The 17956-nt window shown below is 65.3% G+C and overlaps 7 protein-coding genes across 7 annotated transcripts; 4 read left to right on the forward strand and 3 right to left on the reverse strand.

The window, feature by feature from the left end:
• Nucleotides 1-319: 319 nt before the first annotated feature.
• Nucleotides 320-4121, forward strand: Q8F55_000348 (uncharacterized protein; the record flags this gene model as incomplete). Its single annotated transcript, XM_069349001.1, has 5 exons — nt 320-671; nt 720-1620; nt 1656-2319; nt 2374-4062; nt 4113-4121. The coding sequence occupies 5 exons, from the start codon at nt 320-322 to the stop codon at nt 4119-4121; spliced, it is 3615 nt and encodes a 1204-aa protein (XP_069212545.1).
• A 256-nt stretch (nt 4122-4377) lies between these two features.
• Nucleotides 4378-5367, reverse strand: Q8F55_000349 (uncharacterized protein; the record flags this gene model as incomplete). The annotated part of the gene is made up of 8 exons (XM_069349002.1): nt 4378-4444; nt 4477-4618; nt 4653-4737; nt 4780-4886; nt 4983-5067; nt 5117-5137; nt 5176-5288; nt 5361-5367. The coding sequence occupies 8 exons, from the start codon at nt 5365-5367 to the stop codon at nt 4378-4380; spliced, it is 627 nt and encodes a 208-aa protein (XP_069212546.1).
• A 1809-nt stretch (nt 5368-7176) lies between these two features.
• Nucleotides 7177-8942, forward strand: UGD5 (UDP-glucose 6-dehydrogenase 5; the record flags this gene model as incomplete). The annotated part of the gene is made up of 4 exons (XM_069349003.1): nt 7177-7210; nt 7432-7651; nt 7707-7871; nt 7955-8942. 4 exons carry the CDS (start codon nt 7177-7179, stop codon nt 8940-8942), a joined length of 1407 nt encoding a protein of 468 aa, XP_069212547.1.
• Nucleotides 8943-9479: 537 nt separating this feature from the next.
• Q8F55_000351 (uncharacterized protein) lies at nt 9480-10592 on the forward strand (the record flags this gene model as incomplete). The annotated part of the gene is made up of 4 exons (XM_069349004.1): nt 9480-9529; nt 9565-9605; nt 9658-9791; nt 10026-10592. The coding sequence occupies 4 exons, from the start codon at nt 9480-9482 to the stop codon at nt 10590-10592; spliced, it is 792 nt and encodes a 263-aa protein (XP_069212548.1).
• A 125-nt stretch (nt 10593-10717) lies between these two features.
• Q8F55_000352 (uncharacterized protein) lies at nt 10718-11686 on the reverse strand (the record flags this gene model as incomplete). Its single annotated transcript, XM_069349005.1, has 3 exons — nt 10718-10874; nt 10916-11633; nt 11677-11686. 3 exons carry the CDS (start codon nt 11684-11686, stop codon nt 10718-10720), a joined length of 885 nt encoding a protein of 294 aa, XP_069212549.1.
• A 562-nt stretch (nt 11687-12248) lies between these two features.
• Nucleotides 12249-16248, forward strand: Q8F55_000353 (uncharacterized protein; the record flags this gene model as incomplete). Its single annotated transcript, XM_069349006.1, has 3 exons — nt 12249-14881; nt 14919-16184; nt 16233-16248. 3 exons carry the CDS (start codon nt 12249-12251, stop codon nt 16246-16248), a joined length of 3915 nt encoding a protein of 1304 aa, XP_069212550.1.
• Nucleotides 16249-16461: 213 nt separating this feature from the next.
• On the reverse strand, nt 16462-17911 carry zuo1 (Zuotin; the record flags this gene model as incomplete). Its single annotated transcript, XM_069349007.1, has 3 exons — nt 16462-17360; nt 17405-17482; nt 17527-17911. 3 exons carry the CDS (start codon nt 17909-17911, stop codon nt 16462-16464), a joined length of 1362 nt encoding a protein of 453 aa, XP_069212551.1.
• Nucleotides 17912-17956: the final 45 nt, after the last annotated feature.

Here is a 17956-nt window from a genome sequence, read left to right on the forward strand (position 1 = left end):
TTTGGGTAGGGAACGGAGGTCGGGCAGCCGCGTCGCGCGCGCGCGTGTAACAGTGACGCGGGGAGAGTCGAGTGAGAGACTTTCAGTGAGAGGATTACAATCCACTCATAGTATCGTGTCGGCCACCAGCCAGCATTGCCAGCGAGCCAGCGAGCGGCTCACAGACCACCCACACACACCCACCACCATCTCATCTCCCTTTGACCCACCCCACTCCCCCTCCCCCTTCCCCCCCCTCCCTTCACGCATCAACGACGCATACACGCACACACGCACACACTCACAATCCACGTCCACACGGCGTCCATCCTAGACAAACATGTCCCTGGTAGACTCGGCACCGCCGCCAGTCGACGACGTCGCCGCCGCAGTGGCCCTCGCACTCGACGATTCGCACGAGCCCCTCTCGGCATCGTCAGACCCAGCAGCCACTAGCGACGTCCACGACCAAGACGGAGAGGACGAGGCAGAGCACGACGACATTGACAATGACGCCGACGACGACGCCGACGCACACACGGCCGTTCCCGCCACCGACGACTCGGCCACCGCCGACAAGCCTACCCCGCGCAAGGACGCAGTGGCCAAGGACCGCGGAGAGGACAAGGAGAACGGACCCGCTCGCAAGGAAGGCGGCGTCAAGAAGGTCCTCAAGAGCGGCGTCTTTGGCGGTGGGTCGACAGCAGCAGCTGCGGCAAAGCAGCGACTGACGGCGACAGGCTCGCCCAAGAGCAAGGTCGTCGCCTCGCCGCGCAAGGCCGTGACAAAGCCCGTGGCCGCCCCCCGCCCCTCGCTCGCCAACCGCAAGCCCCTTACCGCCCCGACGGCGGCCTCGGCGGCACGCACGGCAGGCACCGCGCCTCACCTGGCCTCGTCGTCGTCGCACCCGCCCCGCCCCAAGACGGCGTCCTCGGCCTCGACCGGACCCGACTCGCCCATCGCACGCCCACGTCCGCTGGCGGCTTCGACTACGGGCGCTTCCACGACTTCGACGACCGTGGCCAAGGCGCGCTCGAGCGCTGGCCCTGCCTCGACTGTTGGCACGACGACTACTGCACGGGTGCGCCCTGCCCTCACCAAGCCTGCGGTTCCGACCGCACGGTCCACTGTGGGTGCTGCCACCCACACAAAGGCACGTTCGACCATCACACCTCCTGCGTCGGCGTCCACCATTGTCAGCCAGGGGACACCAAGCTCGGCGGCCGCCTCCACCGTCTCGTCGGCGCGCACCACGGTCACTGCAAAGCCCGAGGTCAAGCCGACTCCCAAGGCTGCCCGCCCTAGCCTGTCCGCTTCGACCACGACAACGCCACGCACGGGTACGCTGCACAAGCCGACTTCGTCGAGCATTTCTTCTTCCATCAGCCGTGCGCGCCCGAGTGTGGTTTCAGCCTCTGCCCCCGCTGCCGGTACCGCTGCCGCACGCAAGGCCGCCGCCGAGGCCGAGGTGCAGGCGCGGATCGACGAGCTCACCAAGCGCTTCGAGGACGAGAAGGCTGCGCTCGAGGCCAAGATCGTCTCTGCCACCGAGGAGGCCGACAAGGCCCATGGCGAGGCCAAGGCTGTTCTCGAGGGCAAGGTCGCCGACCTGACCAAGGAGCGCGATGAGATCCAGGCAAGGTGGGTGTTAATTTAGAACGCGGGCTTACACACAGGGTTGCCGAGCTCGAGAGCAAGTTCGCCGAGGCCGACTCATCGCGGGCAGAGCTGCACGCCAAGCTCACCGACTTGACGGCTGAGCACGAGCGTGAGGCCAACGAGGCGCGCGATGCCCGGGATGCTGTTGCCACTGGACACGAGTCGCAGGTCAAGGAGCTCGCTGCCGCCCGTGACCGCTTTGAGGAGGAGGTGCGTGCTGTCCGCGCCGAGCTCTCCGAGGCCAAGGCCGCGCACTCGACTGTCGAGGCGACTCTGGCCGCTGTCCAGTCCGAGCTTGCCACCAAGGTGGCCGAGTTTGAGGCTTCGTTGGCCAAGGCTGGCGAGGAGCGGGCCGCGCTTCAGGCCAAGCTTGACAAGCTGTCCACTCTCAAGGACAAGCTCGAGGCTGAGATTGCCGAGGGCGCCGAGGAGGCTGAGAAGAGCTTCCGAGGACTCGAGGGCCTCGAGGGCAAGGTCAAGGAGCTGGAGACTGAGCGTGATGAGCTGCGCGAGGAGCTCGAGGCCGAGCGCAAGGCTCATGGCGACAAGGTCGGTGCATGGGAGAAGGAGCGCACTGGCTTGCAGGGTGAGCTCGGCACGCATGCCGAGCAGGCATCTGCCCACGCCAAGGTGATTGCAGAGTCAGAGGCGGCTGTCGAGGCAAAGAGCAAGGAGCTCAAGGTGAGCAAGACGCAGGAAGAGCAAGAAGGCGAAGAGCAAGGCCTGACCAAGCAGGAGCTGAAGGATGCCCACGAGAAGGCTGTCGCTGCCCACACCAGCCTCGTCGCTTCCTCGGCCACGCACGAGGAGACCATTGCCGAGCTCAAGCGCCAGCTCGAGGACGCCAACGCCAAGATCTCGGCGTCTACCGCTACCGAGGGCGAGTCTGACAAGCTGCGCGCGTCGCTCCAGGCGGCCGAGAAGGAGCGCGATGAGCTCCGGGCCAAGGTTACGGCCGTGCAGAAGGCCAAGGACTCGCTCGAGGAGGCCAAGCAGGTTGCCGACGCCAAGGAGCAGTCGCTCCAGGGCGTCATCACTTCGCTTGAGAAGAGCCTCGAGTCGGCAAAGGCCGAGCATGACGCGGCCCTGGCTGCAGCGCTCAAGGCCGCTCAGGAGGCTGCCTCGGCCAAGAATAACTCTGCGCTCGAGGCCCTCCGCGGCGAGCACTCTTCCGAGGCCTCCAAGCTCAAGGAGGGACACGCCAAGGAAGTTGAGGCGCTCAAGGCCGCGCAGGTCAAGGAGATCGACGCGCTCAAGAAGTCTCATGCCGATGCCCTTGCTGCCGCAAGCACTGCTGCCACTGCCGAGCTCGACGCTGCCCACACCAAGGCCGTTGACGAGCTGAAGCAGGCCCATACCAAGGAGGTCGAGGGAATCAAGCAGGCCCATGAGAAGGCCCTTGGTGAGGCCCATGTCAACGCCGTCGACCAGCTCCAGACTACGCACGAGGAGAAGATCCAGGCGATCAAGTCTGCGCACGCTGCCGAGCTCTCTGACGCCCACGTCAACGCCGTCGACCAGCTGCAGAGCACGCACGAGGAGGCGATCCAGGCGCTCAAGGACGGTCACGCAAAGGAGGTCGCCGAGAAGGCGTCGGCCTCTGACAAGCTGTCTGCGTCGCACGCCGACACGGTCAAGGAGCTTACTGCGAAGCACGAGGCTGCCCTCGCTGCCGCCGTCGCGGCTGCCACCAAGTCGGCTTCGGACGAGGCCGCGGCTGCCACCAAGGCTGCGTCGGACAAGGCTACCGCCGACCACGCCAAGGAGCTCGAGGCTCTCAAGGCTGCCCACTCCAAGGCTGTCACCTCGGCCAAGGAGGCGGCCGATGCCGAGCTCGAGGCCTTGAAGGCTGCCCACTCCAAGGCCGCCACCTCGGCCGCGGAGACCGCCGCCGCCGAGCTCTCGGCCGTTCAGTCTGCGCACGACAAGGCTATCCGCTCGCTGCAGGAGGCTCAAGACGGACGTGAGGCCGCCAACGCCGAGCTCGCCGCATCGAGCAAGTCGTTGAACGACTCTGAGAAGGCCGTGGCGCAGCTCAAGACGCAGCTCGACACTGCGCAGAAGGAGCTCGTGGCCATCAAGAAGCTCACGCCTCCCCCTTCGCCTACAAAGGCCAACGAGGAGCTGCGCCGGGTCAGGCAGGAGCTCGAGTCGCGGACAGACGAGCTCGAGGGCATGAACCTGATGCTCGAGATGAACCGAACCGAGTTCACCAACGCGATGGACGAGCTCCGCAAGGAGCACGCTGCGCAGCTTGACGCGGCCAGCAAGGCGCACGCCGAGGCGTTCGCTGCGCAGGCGACCAAGGCGTCCGAGACGCACGCTGCGCTGCAGGCCGAGCTTGCGGCGCTCGCTGCCGAACGGCAGTCGAAGGCGTTGACGCCGGCGGAGAAGGGGGAGACGCAAGAATCTGTTCCCGGTGATGTGTGTGCACCTCGTGTTGTGGTGGTTGTGGGCTCGCGCTGACGTTGCAGGATGCCTAGACTACGATTTAAAGTTCAAGTACGCGCCAGCCTGTAACGAGCGCACCTGTAGGCGGTCCGGGACACTATGGCATTTCGACACGCTACCTAATCCACATGCATTACTGTATACAATGCGGGGGGGTCGTGGGAGAGAGCTGTTCTGTGCTATGTGCATGAGGTGTGGAGAGTGGAGGATGTGTCAGATGTCGATGTTGGTAGGTTGGGTGCGTGTGGCGGTGTGGAGTGGCACCCGCTGCGTAAGAGTGACCGCTTGCTACGGCGTTCCCGCCGGCGCAGGCTTGCCATCCTTGACCGGCGCGACGTCCTTTCCCTGCGCTCCCCTGCCATCAGCGCGGCCCACCACGCGACCCACTTGGACGAGTTGAGCAAACTCAAATACGTGTTCCACACAATGCCGCACGTCTGCTGAAAGGGCAAGCGGTAGCGGAGGGGCACGACGCCGAGATTCGCCGCCTGGATAGCAGGCCACACCTTCCAGTTCGTCTTGAGCGCGGCTGGGCGTGAGCTTCACCAATCCCTCCCACGTACTCCAGTAGACCGCGTCAAACTTGTCGGCGATCTGCGCGCGCGAGCGCCCCTCCATGAGCCCCATGCCGCCGACGAAGAGGGTCAGCTGCGGGGTCAGCCGCGTCCCGGGGTGGGGAGGGGAGCTCACGCCGGTCGGAGCGAAGACCGCCTGGTCGAGGAGCACGCGGGCCGCGGTCGTGCGCACCGCGTGCCCGCGCATGGGGACGGCGTACTCGAGGAAGCGGAGCCACTGGCCTGTGGGTGCGAGCGAGCGAGCGCGTTAGCGCGAGCGAGTGGAGCGGCGCCGCTAGGCCGAGCGGGCTAGGCAGAAGCCGGCAGAAGCACACGCACCGACAACCGGGCCCATGCCGACGCCAAAGGCCGCGAAGCGGGCCGTGCGGGCCACGTCGTAGGCCGGCCGTTCGCCGTCCGCGAGCTGGGGAGTGAGCTGGTGGGGGGAGTAGCTGTCCGCGCGCCCGACTCACGGCCATGCCCAGCCCCTGTGCCTACGCGTCAGCTGTACCCTGCCCCCGCCCCGACCCACCACAACATCCGACACGCTCGACAACACCCCGTTGGCCGCGGTCAGCGTTAGCAGCGGGTGCGCGTCAAAGTGCCGGTTGTAGGCTGCTGTCAGGCGGCTCGCGGCGCTTGCGACTGGGGGGTTGGGGGGTCAGCGGGGTTCGGAGTTGGGGCGAGGGGGGAGGGCTGCAATCGCAGCGCGCTCACTGGGCATGGTGGTGACTGTGTCAGTGGCGACGCGAAAGTCAAGTCAAGGTCTGACGCGCCGGAGATGCTACGCCAGCCAAGATGGTGGAGTCGAGTGGGGGTGGGTGGGGTGCCTTACGTCATTCCACGTGGTGTGCCACCTACACTCCTCGCGACGACGGCGCGGCTTAGGTCTCAAGGATGGGATCTGCTAGCTGCTGGCTGCAGGCCTGCTGGACCAAAGGACGATGCTAGGCCACGAGCCGAGCTGGCCTGCTGGGCATGCGCGACGCAAGGTCGGCTCCGCCATCGTGGACGTCGACCCACCCGGGGTACCAGCGCCGGTGCCAGTCCCAGTGCCGGTGCCAGTGCCGGTCGCACCGGCCAACCCCGCTGAAACACTCCCACCACAAGCAACGTCTCGTGGGGCAGGGGCTGGGGACTGCGTTCGCTCTTGTGTAACAACTCGAGGTTCAGAGTTCGAATCCCAGCGGGGTTCGGACGAAAAGTGGGCCCATCTACTCGATTGGGGGCACAATCTATCCCGCGAATGGTTGCTATTTGGTACATGCTGCTTGACTGGGACCACCTTGGGATCGCTGATGCGCGGATCGATCAGTGCGCGGATCCTTCTATGCGTGGATCGATCTGCCCAGCCAGCCTAGGGCATAGCACCAGATCGATAGCGCCATAGTCGCCCAGCCAGCAGCCGGCGAGTCAACTAGAAGCATGCCGCGGTGCCACGATCCGCCCAACGCGTCTGGACCCACCCCTTGGCAGACGCCGTGGGCTATGAACAGCTCACCTCCCCTTCCCCCCGCCCTGACCGTACCATTCTTTTCCTCTTCACGCTGCCAACTCTAAACTCGCGGGTGTCGCCAGGCATCAAACCCGGACGGATGCAACCCTGTCTGATGGCAAGAGTCGTCGGCGGCAGCTCTGACGTGAAACGGGCAGCGCGGGCGTGCAGGTGTGCGGGCTCGCGGGCGATCTCGCCGCAGACGTCGACGGCGGCGCCGGATCGACCCGGGCGGGAGCGAGCCAAATGCAATGCGAGCCGTCTGATCGAACACCACCAAAGCAGAGCACTCGCCGCGCGCAATGTTTGCGTTTGCCTGTTTCGTGCCTCGCTCTATGTTCGCGCGCTCCCGGTCAGGGAAATCCCACGTGTCAGGGCCACCGCGTCCAGGCGTCCCCTTTATCGATGAACGAAAAAAAAATTGAATGTCGTGAGGAAAAGAGCGCCAAAGTGGTAGGTGGGTGGACGCGGCGAGCGGGGCGCAGCGTCAGCGCCAATCCGCCCGACGCCCTCTCTGACACAAAGCTGAATCACATTCCCTGAATCGGCGGCGCTTGCCCAAACTCATTCTGGGCGACTGGGTTGCTCGTCGCACTCGTCGTGGGTGCCCTCGACGCACTTTGATCTACCCGTGGGACCAAATACCCTAGGGTAATAGACAGGCGGCGCGGCGGGCCTGGTGGGCGTGGTGAGGCGGCGGCGCGCGTCGGCGGCGTACCAGTCCAACCCAACCCAACCGACCCGTCCCTCTCGCCGCCCTCCTCCCTACTTTGCCCGTCCAACAAACGGCACAACGCACGAACACTGCGGCTTGCACCGCAGCGCCAGAAGTCCCAGCCGCCATCCCCGCCCCGCTCCGCCCAGCCAGCCAGCCAGCCTCCAACACGACCACCCAACCCAATCCATCCCACCCACCCACCGCGCCCATCCACCCACCCAACCCCCCACCTCATAATAATCTGTTTTTCCATCCATCACCCTCTTCCAACCCCCTTCTTCCTTCTTCAACTTTTACCCATAGACTAGACTTTGTTCGCAATGGCCCCCATCCAGGTCAAGAAGATTTGCTGCAGTAAGTAGTCTGCTTGCGCTGCCAACGGCGATTCCACACCCCCAACGCGTATGACGCGCCAAACGCGCCGCGCCGCGCCCACACGTTCCACGTCGGCGACAGCCAGCACGCTGGGTGGCCGCCGCGCCAATGACCATTCCTCGACACCCTCTCCATCCCTATCCTTGCAACTTGGCATGCGGCATCCCAGAGAGCCGAGCAAGCACTGACACCACGCCCAGTCGGCGCCGGTTACGTCGGTGGCCCCACTTGCGCTGTCATTGCCGCCAAGTGCCCCCACATCCAGGTCACGATTGTCGACCTCAACAAGCAGCGTGTCGACGCCTGGAACTCTGACGACCTCCCCATCTACGAGCCTGGCCTCGACGAGGTTGTCAAGGGCGCCCGTGGCAAGAACCTGTTCTTCTCGACCGACGTCGACAAGGGCATCGCCGAGGCTGAGTGAGTGGTAGCGTCTGTGCGCGACTCAATTTATAGTTACTAATCCTTTGCCCAGCCTTATCTTCGTCTCGGTCAACACCCCCACCAAGAAGTCGGGTATCGGAGCCGGCTTCGCCGCCGACCTCAACTACCTCCAGCTTGCCACCCGCCGCATTGCCGAGGTCTCGACCACCTCCAAGATTGTCGTTGAGAAGTCGACCGTCCCCTGCAAGACTGCCGAGTGAGTCGTCTCGGGCCGTAGTGGGGCGGCGTATGCCAAGCCCACTACGCGTACAACTCGCACCCTGCTGACACTGCCCCCAGGTCTATGCGCACCATCCTTGAGGCCAACTCGAAGCCCGGCTGCACCTTTGACATCCTCTCGAACCCCGAGTTCCTTGCCGAGGGTACCGCCATTGCCGACCTTTTCGCCCCCGACCGTGTCCTCATCGGTTCGCTCCAGACCCAGTCGGGTCTCGACGCCTGCGCCGCCCTCTCCGAGGTCTACGCCAACTGGGTCCCCCGCGAGCGCATCCTTACTGTCGGCCTCTGGTCGTCGGAGCTCTCCAAGCTCGCTGCCAACGCCATGCTTGCTCAGCGTATCTCGTCGATCAACGCCCTCTCGGCCATCTGCGAGGCCACTGGCGCCAACATTGACGAGGTTGCCTTTGCCGTCGGCAAGGACTCGCGTGTCGGCCCCAAGTTCCTCAAGGCTTCGGTCGGCTTTGGTGGCTCGTGCTTCCAGAAGGACATTCTCAACCTTGTCTACCTTTCCGAGTCGCTCCACCTCCCCGAGGTCGCCAAGTACTGGAAGGCCGTTGTTGAGATGAACGAGCACCAGAAGAGCCGCTTCGCCCGCAAGGTCGTCGACACTCTGTTCAACACGATCACGGGCAAGAAGATTGCCATCCTCGGCTGGGCCTTCAAGAAGGACACTGGTGACACTCGCGAGTCGCCCTCGATCTCGATTGCCAACCACTTCCTCAACGAGAAGGCTCGCCTCTCGCTCTACGACCCCCAGGTCACTGAGGAGCAGATCTGGCTCGACCTTACCGACTACGGAGCGATCCCCGCCGAGCCCATCAAGCCCCACGTCTCGATCCAGAAGTCTGCCGAGGAGGCCTGCAAGGGCGCCGAGGCCATTGTTGTCTGCACCGAGTGGGACGAGTTCAAGAACCTCGACTGGGAGAAGATCTACGAGAACTGCCCCCGCCCCGCGTTTGTCTTTGACGGCCGCCTCATGCTTGACCGCAAGAAGCTCCAGTCGATTGGCTTCCGCGTCGTTACCATCGGCACTGCCGATGGCTACTAAAAAGGTGGTTGCGGCGGCGCGGCGCCGTTGCGATAATCTTCCGTATTTCCTCATTTGTAGACGCATCCGTTACGGCCCCTAGTCATTGTAGAGGCGGGGGTTGGGCTCATAGGACATTGGGTGGTGGGTGATGTATGATCCTGCCGCGTGAGTCGAGCACCGAGCGGCCGCAGGCCGCGAGGTGGGCGCAGGTGGCCGCGAGGTGTGAGGGAGGTTGGAGTTGGAGTCGCGGTGCAAGGCATGCGGGGCGAGGTGCAACGCGACGTACGCGACCGGCCTGCGAGTATGTAGTGTACGCGCGTGTGTGTGAGCATTGTGCACTGTGCGTGCACGAGTTGCAGCAGAGCACGGCGGCCAAGTCGCTCACGCCCACTGCCACCGCAGAATGAAGCCGAGCGAGCCTGCCGCGGCCTCCCTCGGCGCTCCCACCGCGCGCCCTGACGCCCGACCGCCCTGGCAGCCTCCACCTTTGCCACCACGACACAATGTCGGGCCTCAAGCCATCCATCACCGGTCTTGCCTCTGCACATGACGGCCATGCTCTCGCCGCGGCACGAGGCGACGCCGCTGGTGTCAGATCTCGAGCTGTACGCTGCGCGCCGGGGCTAGCTGACACGCACAGCGAGAGCGCCATCCTCAAGGGCGTGGCGTCCCACCGGCCTGGCAAGTGCTCCGCCCGGCGCGCGCCGCCCGCCGCTCGCTGACGCTCGCCCAGTCGGACAGCACAAGCACATCCTCGTCATCGCGCTCCAGGCGCAGGTGCATGAGCAGACGGGGATCTGGGTCCCGATCGAGACGCTGTGGGGGCACCTGGGGGGGTTGTACGACCTCGAGGCGTTGGACGGTATGGTGAGTGCGGCGTGCGCCGGCGCCGGTGCTGGCGGTGCTGGCGGCGGCGACGGTGGTGGTGACGGCGCAGTGCTGGCGGTGCTGGCGTGTGTGTGGGTTGCCCCTCTCCAGCCATGTTCCAACCCGCGCACACCGGCATCACCCAACCCCCGCCCACGACCCACTCGCTCGCTCGTCGCCCGCTGACACCCCCGACCCACTCGCTCGCTCCGCTCGCTCGTGCTCACACCCCAGTCCTCGTCCACCCCCTCCCTCCCCTCCACCCCCGTCGCGCTCTCCCCGCTCCAGCGCCCAAAGCGGCGGCGACCACGGCGCGGCTCCGCCTCCTCCGGCTCATCCCTCTCCTCGCCGAGCCCGAGCCCGCCGCCCGGGCCGAGCCGGAGCGCGCGCGTCATCGACAGCGGGCACTTTGCGCGGGCGTTCGAGCTGCCGCTCGGGCGGGCGGCGTCGGCGCCGCGCGAGCGGCGCAAGTCGACGCCAGGGGGCGTGCGTACCGACTCGGCTGCGACCTCTGACGACGAGGACGACGACTGGAGCGCGCTGGTCTACCCCCGCGCCCTGGGGGACGAGGACACGGAGGCGTGGGACGCGGCGGTGCGCAGCCAGCTCGCGCGGACCGGGCCTGAGAGGGGCAAGAGCGCGAGCGCGAGCCGGAGGAGCAGCAGCGGCGACGACACGCCCAAGAAGAAGCGGCGCGGGAAGAAGGGCAAGCGCGGGCGCGAGAGCGAGAGCGAGGACGAGGTGGGTGCGGCACGGGACTGGGCTGACGACCAGCGTCCGGCGGGACGGCAGCGGCGATGAGGCGGCAGTAGCATAGCAGGCGCACCAAGATGCATAGACATGACAGACACGGCGCCGTGGCTATGGGTCGCAGGTCACTGGTAGTACAGAGATAGGATACTGTGCGATTCCCGCGGGCCCGTGGCTCACGGCGCGTCGACCGGGTTCCACGAGCACGCGCCGGCGGCGCCCTCGTCGAGCGCGTCGAGCCGGTCCATATCCCCGGCGTCGAGCTCAAAGTCGTACAGCTCGGTATTAGCCTTGATCCGCGCCGGGGTGACGCTCTTCGGCAGCGGGATGTACCTGCGGAAGTGTCAGCGCGCCGCCCCCCCCACGCAACCCACCCCTTCTGCAAGCTCCAACGGAGGAGCACCTGCGTCGGCGCCTTTCCGTGCTTTGCCGCGACGTCGACGAGCACCGGGTCGCCCAGCCGCCTCGGGTCGGCCCTCGCGAGCGGGCAGTAGGCCTGCACTGCGATGCCTCGCTCCTCGCAGTACTTGACAATCTCGCGCTGCTGGCACCACGGGTGCAGCTCGATCTGGTTGACGGCCGGCGTCGGGGCCGGCAGCGCGCGGAGGTGGCGCACGCCAAAGTTGCTCACGCCGATATCGCGCGCCCAGCCCTCGGACTGCGCGCGCGCGCACGCCGCCCAGTGCACGCGCCGCGCCGCCTCACCCGGCCGCGGCGCGTGCACCAGCAGCAGGTCGACGTACCCCCCGCCGTCGCCCATGCGCCCCTCGCTCCTGTTGAGCCGGGGGAGCGAGCGTAGCAGCTGCGCGTAGACGTCGTCCTCTGCCGGTACGCTGTGCCCGGGGAGGAACTTGGTGGTGAGGAAGACGTCGGCGCGGGCGACGCCGGAGGCTGCAAGCGCAGCCCCGACATGGTGCTCGTTCTTGTACGCCTGCGCGCTGTCCACGTGCCGGTAGCCTACGCGCAGCGCCTCGCGCACGCCCGCCCGGCACTCGTCCCCGCGCGCCTGGTACACGCCGAAGCCGAGCAGCGGGATGGTGTGGCCTGACGCGAGGCGGCGGGTGCTTTCGAGGGACAGGCGGGCAGTGCTGCCTAGTGCTGCGGTCAGCATGCCTCGGTGTGTTGAGATGCGCACCTTTGTCCATTATACACACGAACAGAGAGACGTTGGACAATGGTGTAGGTGGGGGAGGGGGTGGGTGGAGGCACTGGCCGCCGTTATAACGTCACTGGAATTTCATGTTGACGCTGACGATTGACGCATCTGGCCGTGGGTCATTGCGCTGACGCCCCGACCGCAACCGGCGGCACCGCCGACGCCGACACCGACGATGGCGCCGCCGATGCTTTCGGCGTCCCGCTCTGACCTCCTCCCATCAGCTGTATTATCTTCTCGCGACGCTCCCCCGCGTTGGAGTGACCAAGTGCAACAAGGTGGAGGCACCAGCACCATCACGCCCAACGTCATTGTTGTTTTACAAATGCTCCCGAATTGGCCAGCCAGCCAGGCAGCAGTGACGATCGATGATGGCTTGCACCACCCACTGCCAGCCAGATCCACACGCCACTGCACGCCGAGCCTCACGCCACGAGCCACCCAACAACTGCATGCGCCAGCGTTGTCGTCGTCCACCACACCCCACCACACCCACACCACTGCATACCGCTCCCACCACCCCGGCATGTAGAGCACCTGTCCCACCAGACATGTCCCATCGGCTGCACCAGCGCCAGCATCGCGCACAGTCCAATGCCTCTACAACCTCGGCAGCACCCACAACATCGTCATCGCTCAGCCGCCCGCCACCCGCCCTCCGAGCCCCGGCCGCATCGCGCTTAACGCCCCGCGCATCGCACCCGCACGTATCCCTCGTCTTCGCCCGCGGAGACGCCGCAGTCCCAGCTGGCCCGCCGTCACTCCGCCGCATCGCCAACGGCGCAAGCCCGTCCGAGGAGGCCCTATCCCGCCAACTCGACCGCGACGGCGCAGGCGAAAGACTCGGCCTCCGCTCACGCCGGTCCTCGACCGCGACTCTGGCCTCGGTCAGGACAGAGTACAACGTTAGCGTTGTAGCGCTCGGAGTTACCAGCCCCGCCGTCCTCGAGGAAGAAGAGCCCGTCGCAGGCCCGTCCCGCCCCGCCGCTGGCGGCAGCTCGCGACACTCGCGGTCCACGTCCCCCGCACCTTCCCTCCCCGGGCTCCCCATCGAGCAGTTCCACTCGCTCCTTCCCCGCCCGCCGCACGCCTCGCACTCGGGAACGTCGACCCCGCAGCGCCGCCTCAATCCCAAGAGCTCGAGCACGTGGAGACGCTGGAACCAGCCCTCGCCGTCGTTTCCAAAGGCGCGCTCGAGGGATACGAGCCGAGATCGCAGAGGCTCGGCCGCGTCCCATCAGCCAGATACCGCACCTGCTGCCGCTGCCACTGCTGCGGCGTGTGACACTGCGCCGGGCGACAATCATCCTGAAACAACGCTAGCCGGCAGCGTCGCGCCGGCTGTTCCCACTGATCAACCTCCAACTCTCCCACCCGCCACTGCATCTCTCAAGCCTCAAGACAAGCCCCAAGACGTTGCACCACAACCCTCTATGAACGAGACGGAAGTGGAAGCCACAGCCTACGCCGACCCTCCGCTCGACTCGTCCGACTCGTCGGCACCAGAGACGCCAATCGCCTCGGCAAACGACGCGCCACCCCAGAAGAGAGGCTGGATGAGCTCGTGGTGGGGTTCCAGCGAGCCGGCACCGGCGCCGGCCCCAGCGGCCAAGGTGGTCGAAGCCACGCCACTCACAACCGAGCCAGAGGTACTAGAGGAGGCTGTTACGCCCGTGCCAGCGCCAGCATCGGCGGCGGCGTCACTCAACGGCTCCGCCCATAGCCCAACAAAGGTCAAGGCCAACGCAAGCGAAGACACAAACAGCAGTGGCAAACGGCGAAAGCTGTCCTCAAACCTGGTTCAGGAGCCAGCACGGCCGCCGTCTGTCGCCACTGTTGCCGACGTGCCAGCCGAACCCTCGTCTCCTCTCGCACCCACAGAAGCTTCCAATTCACCGCGCACATCGCACGACGGAGCGCTGGTCACTCGCGACGAGGCCACAACCGAGACCACTGTCAACGCCGTCGCCGTCGCATCACAAGCCTCTCAAACTGGGTGGGGCTCGTACCTCGTCTCGTTTGTCTACTCGTCATCGTCCCAGCAGGCCACAACCAAGGCGCCCAGCATCAAGGCCCCGAGCACCAGGGAGCCAAGCTCGACTTCTTCCACGCACCACTTTGTTGAGCCCACGGACCCGGTGACTGACCAGAAGCCCGTTCATTCAGTGGAGCTCGCCCAGCCGGTGCCCTCGGTGGAGAAGGCGCAACCGACGCAGCCATCTGCACAGCTCGTTGAGCCGCCAACCCCGAGGCCCACGCCGCAGCCGACTGCTGTTACCAGCGATGCCGACACAGCAGAGCCCTCGACACAGATTACCTCACCATCACCACCGCAGCCCAAGCTGGCGACATCGTCGGGGTCGACGGGCTGGCTCCACTACCTTGCATTCCGTGCCAGCCAGAAGAAGATCACTGGATCGACCGTTGGCTCGGACAGGAACGGACGCCGCAGCGGAGAGACTGTCCGCGAAGAGGTCATGGATTTAGATGGCGACCCCGACTTCCCTCCAGCCGAGGCTGCGCCGGCGACTGCGCCAGCGACTGCTTCAACGGCCACAGCTCAGCCAGTGCAAGCGCTCCTTCCGCCCGCGCCGATCACCACAGGCAAGGATGCCAAGTCCGACCCCAAGACGTCGAACGGTAGCGCGACTGTGAAATCGGCAAACTCTACCCAGCGGCTCACCCACAAACGGTCACAGAACCTCACGCCCAATGCTCCGGCCAGACGCCAGTCGAACGCGTCGTCGTCGGCGAGCATTCCACCTATGCCCCCGTCTCCAAGGACTACAGCCAGCGGGGCTGCTCACCAGCCTGTAAAGTCAAGCACGTCGTTACCTCCACCTCCAAAGCCTCCTTCCAGGCAGCCGAACCTCGTCATTCCAAGCTTTGGATCGACGTTTGATCGTCCTCCAAGGTCGTTCCTGCCTCGCCAGCGAAACACTGGGGCTGGTGTGGCCGCCTCCACCTGGCGCGCGTTCGGCGCGGTCAGTAGCTATGTCATTGGCGACAAGACTGAGCCTCCCGAGGAGACGCGCGGTAAGAAGGAGGGTCGCGACGTCGGCCGTGACCTCCCTCGACGCGTTGGACTGCTGGGTACCGGTAGCCCAGATGACGGCTGGAAGAATGTGAAGCGCATCGCCGTCATCGGCGTTCACGGGTGGTTCCCCGCCAGGATGCTCAACACGTAAGTGATATTGGTGGGCCCTAGTTAACAGCCGCAGCGTTATTGGCGAACCCACCGGCACATCAGTCAAGTTTGCCACGATGATGGGCGAGGCCGTCAAGCAGTTCTTCCAGGAACACAACGTCGACGAGAACGACATCCGCCTGACCCTCATCCCTCTGGAAGGCGAAGGCACGATCGAACATCGAGTCGACAAGCTCTACAAGGCATACCTATCCAACCCTGCTTGGATCAACGACGTCCGCCGTGCCGACGCGGTCATGTTTGCAGCCCACTCGCAGGGTTGTATCGTCACGACGCATCTCATCTCGCGCATGATCGCGCAGGGCCATATCCGCACGCCTCTGAACAAGGATGCCATTGCCAGATGCGAGTGGGCGTTCGGCCCTATCGCTATTGTGCCTGATGAGGCCTCACGCAAGGGCCGCAAGCTCGCAGAGCGGCTCTCGGGCGCCGAGGGAGGACGGCAGAAGGTTGCCATGCTCGCCATGTGCGGCGTGCACCTCGGCCCGCTCTACTCGATCAGCACGTCAAACGTCATCCAGCCGTACCTCCAATGGTTTGAGAACGCAGCAGCCCGAGAGCTGTTCGAGTTCCAGGACTCCAACTCGGCCGTGAGCGTAGCCTACCAACGCGCGCTATCCATGATCCTCGAGAACGAGGTCAAGATCCTCCTCCTGTCCTCCATCAATGACCAGGTGGTACCAATCTACGGCGCGTCCTTCTCCACGGCGAACCACCCGAACCTTCTCCGCGCGCTCTTCGTCGACGGGGCCTCGTACTCGGCGTCCGACTTCATGACAAACCTCATCTGCTTTGCGTTCATGCTCCGCAATGCGGGCATCGACGACCAGAGATTGGTAGAGCACCTGTCCGAGGCCACGGCTGGGTCACTGACCGGGGTCGGCCACTCGAGCCCGTACGAGGAGCTCGCTTGCTACCGCCTTGCAGTCGACTACCTGTTCTACTCTGGCCCAGCAGCCCACCCGCTTCCGCCGCTCGAGATCGAGCCGTTTGCAGCCCGTGACGCCCGCAACGACTTTGAGCTCCCATGGATTATGCGTGCCATTGTCGACAGCCCCGAGGTTAAGGACCTCTTCCCAGAGGAGCTCAAGGATCTCCGTGACAGCATTCTGGCGTGGAAGCCGGCAACCAAGATCCTCCGTGAGATCAAGAAGCGGCTCGAGCCCATGGCGGGGCGCCAGCGCCTCCGCCCACTGGCCACCTCCAACTCGTCAACCTCGCTGTCGAGCATGACGGAAGCAACACCCAAGCCCACAAGCAAGGTCCCACCGAGCCGCTTGTAGGTCACAGTATGTTTACTGCGAGACCTTTACTGACACTGCAACAGAAGACCAAGTGAATAGGCGGCCAACTGTACACTACGCTACGCTCCCCCCACCAGCGTACACCCTCCCTGCATTACTACTGTTACTCCTTCTCGCCATTTTGTACACCATAGACCCTACATGCACTCGCATTGCGTCGCGTCGCACAGCATGGTACAACCCAAGACGTGCCAGTGCGGCATACATCTATCGCCACAATCCTACAAGATTACGGGGGATGAGAGGAGGCGCTTAGGCAAACTCGGTGAACTTGCCGGCGCCCTTGTCGCCGAGGGCAGCGACCTGGTCCTGAAGGACCTTCTTGGCGGGCTCGCCGTTGCCGGCGGCCTCAATCTTCTCCTTGAGGGTCTTGATGTCCTCGGGCTCGGCGAGCTCAACAATGGCGTCGAGCTCGGCGAGCTGCTTCTCGATAACAGCGGCCGAGGGGGCGGTGCCGGCAGCCTGGAAGTAGTTGGAGCCCGAGATGACGGTGGCAATCGACTTCTTCCACTTCTTGAGGTTCTTGCGGGCGGCCTCCTTGGCCTTCTTGGCGGCCTCGCGGTCGGCCTTGGACGCCTGGTTGGCGGCAGCCTCGGCCTTCTTGGCCTCCTCCTCCTCCTTGCGCTTCTGCTCGGCCTGCTTCTTGATCTCGGCGGGGGTGAGTTTCTTGGGCGCGGGGGTGGCACCGCCCTTCTTCTTGGCGAGACGGGCAGCCTTCTCCTCGTCCTTGATGCGCTTGATGCGGGGGTCGTTGGCGAGGACGTTGTCGACGAGGGTGCGGAGACGAGTGTTGTCGTCCTTCTTGAGGCGAGCGCGCTCCGACTTGTTCTTCTTCTCCGTGTGGCGCTTCTCGTCACGCGAGTCGGCACCCTCGTTGGCCTCCTTGTCGTGCCACTCGAACGAGCGCCAAGAGTCAAAGTTGTACCAGAAGTCGTAGAAGCCCTCGACCTCCTTCTTGGGGGCATCGGGGCCACCGAACTCGGCAACGGGCTGGATGTTGGAGAAGCGACCCTCGCGGGCGAAGATGGGACCCCAGACCTCGGTGTACTGGTCGGCAGGGACCTTGGCGGGGTTGGGGACCTCGTCCTCAATGTTCCAGTCGACCGAGTCGAACTGGCGGCGGCGGTCCTTGTCGGTGAGGGTCTCGTGGGCTGGGTTGTTAGCACGGCGTCGAGTTCACCATTGTCATGCTCACCCTTCTGGATGCACTTGAAGAAGCCGTCATCGTGGTCGGCCTTCTTGTCCGGGTGGTGGCGGAGGACCTTGCGGCGGTCTGAGGGGTCAGTGGTGCTCTACATTTCACTGCGTAGCACTCACGAGCAACGCGGATGTGGTCGTCGGTGGCCTTGTAGCGGAGGTGGCCGAGGCCGAGGATGCCGTAGTGGTCCTGCTTCTTCCAGTCCTTAGGGTCGGAAGCGAGCAGGTCCTTGGCCTCGTCCTCCTCACCGAGGCCGGGGTAGGTGTCGCCGGTGTTGGCGGCGGCGGCAGCAGCAGCCTCGGCGGCGCGGGCCGACGAGGTCGCCTCGTCGTCCTCGGCGAACGAGATCTGGAGCAGCTCGCGGCGCGCGTACGAGATGTACGACGGGCCGGCGGGGTACACCTGGCGGGCGACGGGCGCCGAGGGCTTGCCGGTGGCAGCGGGCTTGCTGTAGCCAGCGGGGGCGGCCGAGAGGGTGAGGGGGAGGGTGACGATGGACGCCATTTTGTCTATGTCTAGAGGGCCTAGGGAGAGATGGGGAGGTGAGTG

This window comes from Vanrija albida, assembly GCF_041260175.1.
Source record: "Vanrija albida strain AlHP1 chromosome Unknown contig_1, whole genome shotgun sequence".
Classification (NCBI taxonomy): domain Eukaryota; kingdom Fungi; phylum Basidiomycota; class Tremellomycetes; order Trichosporonales; family Trichosporonaceae; genus Vanrija; species Vanrija albida.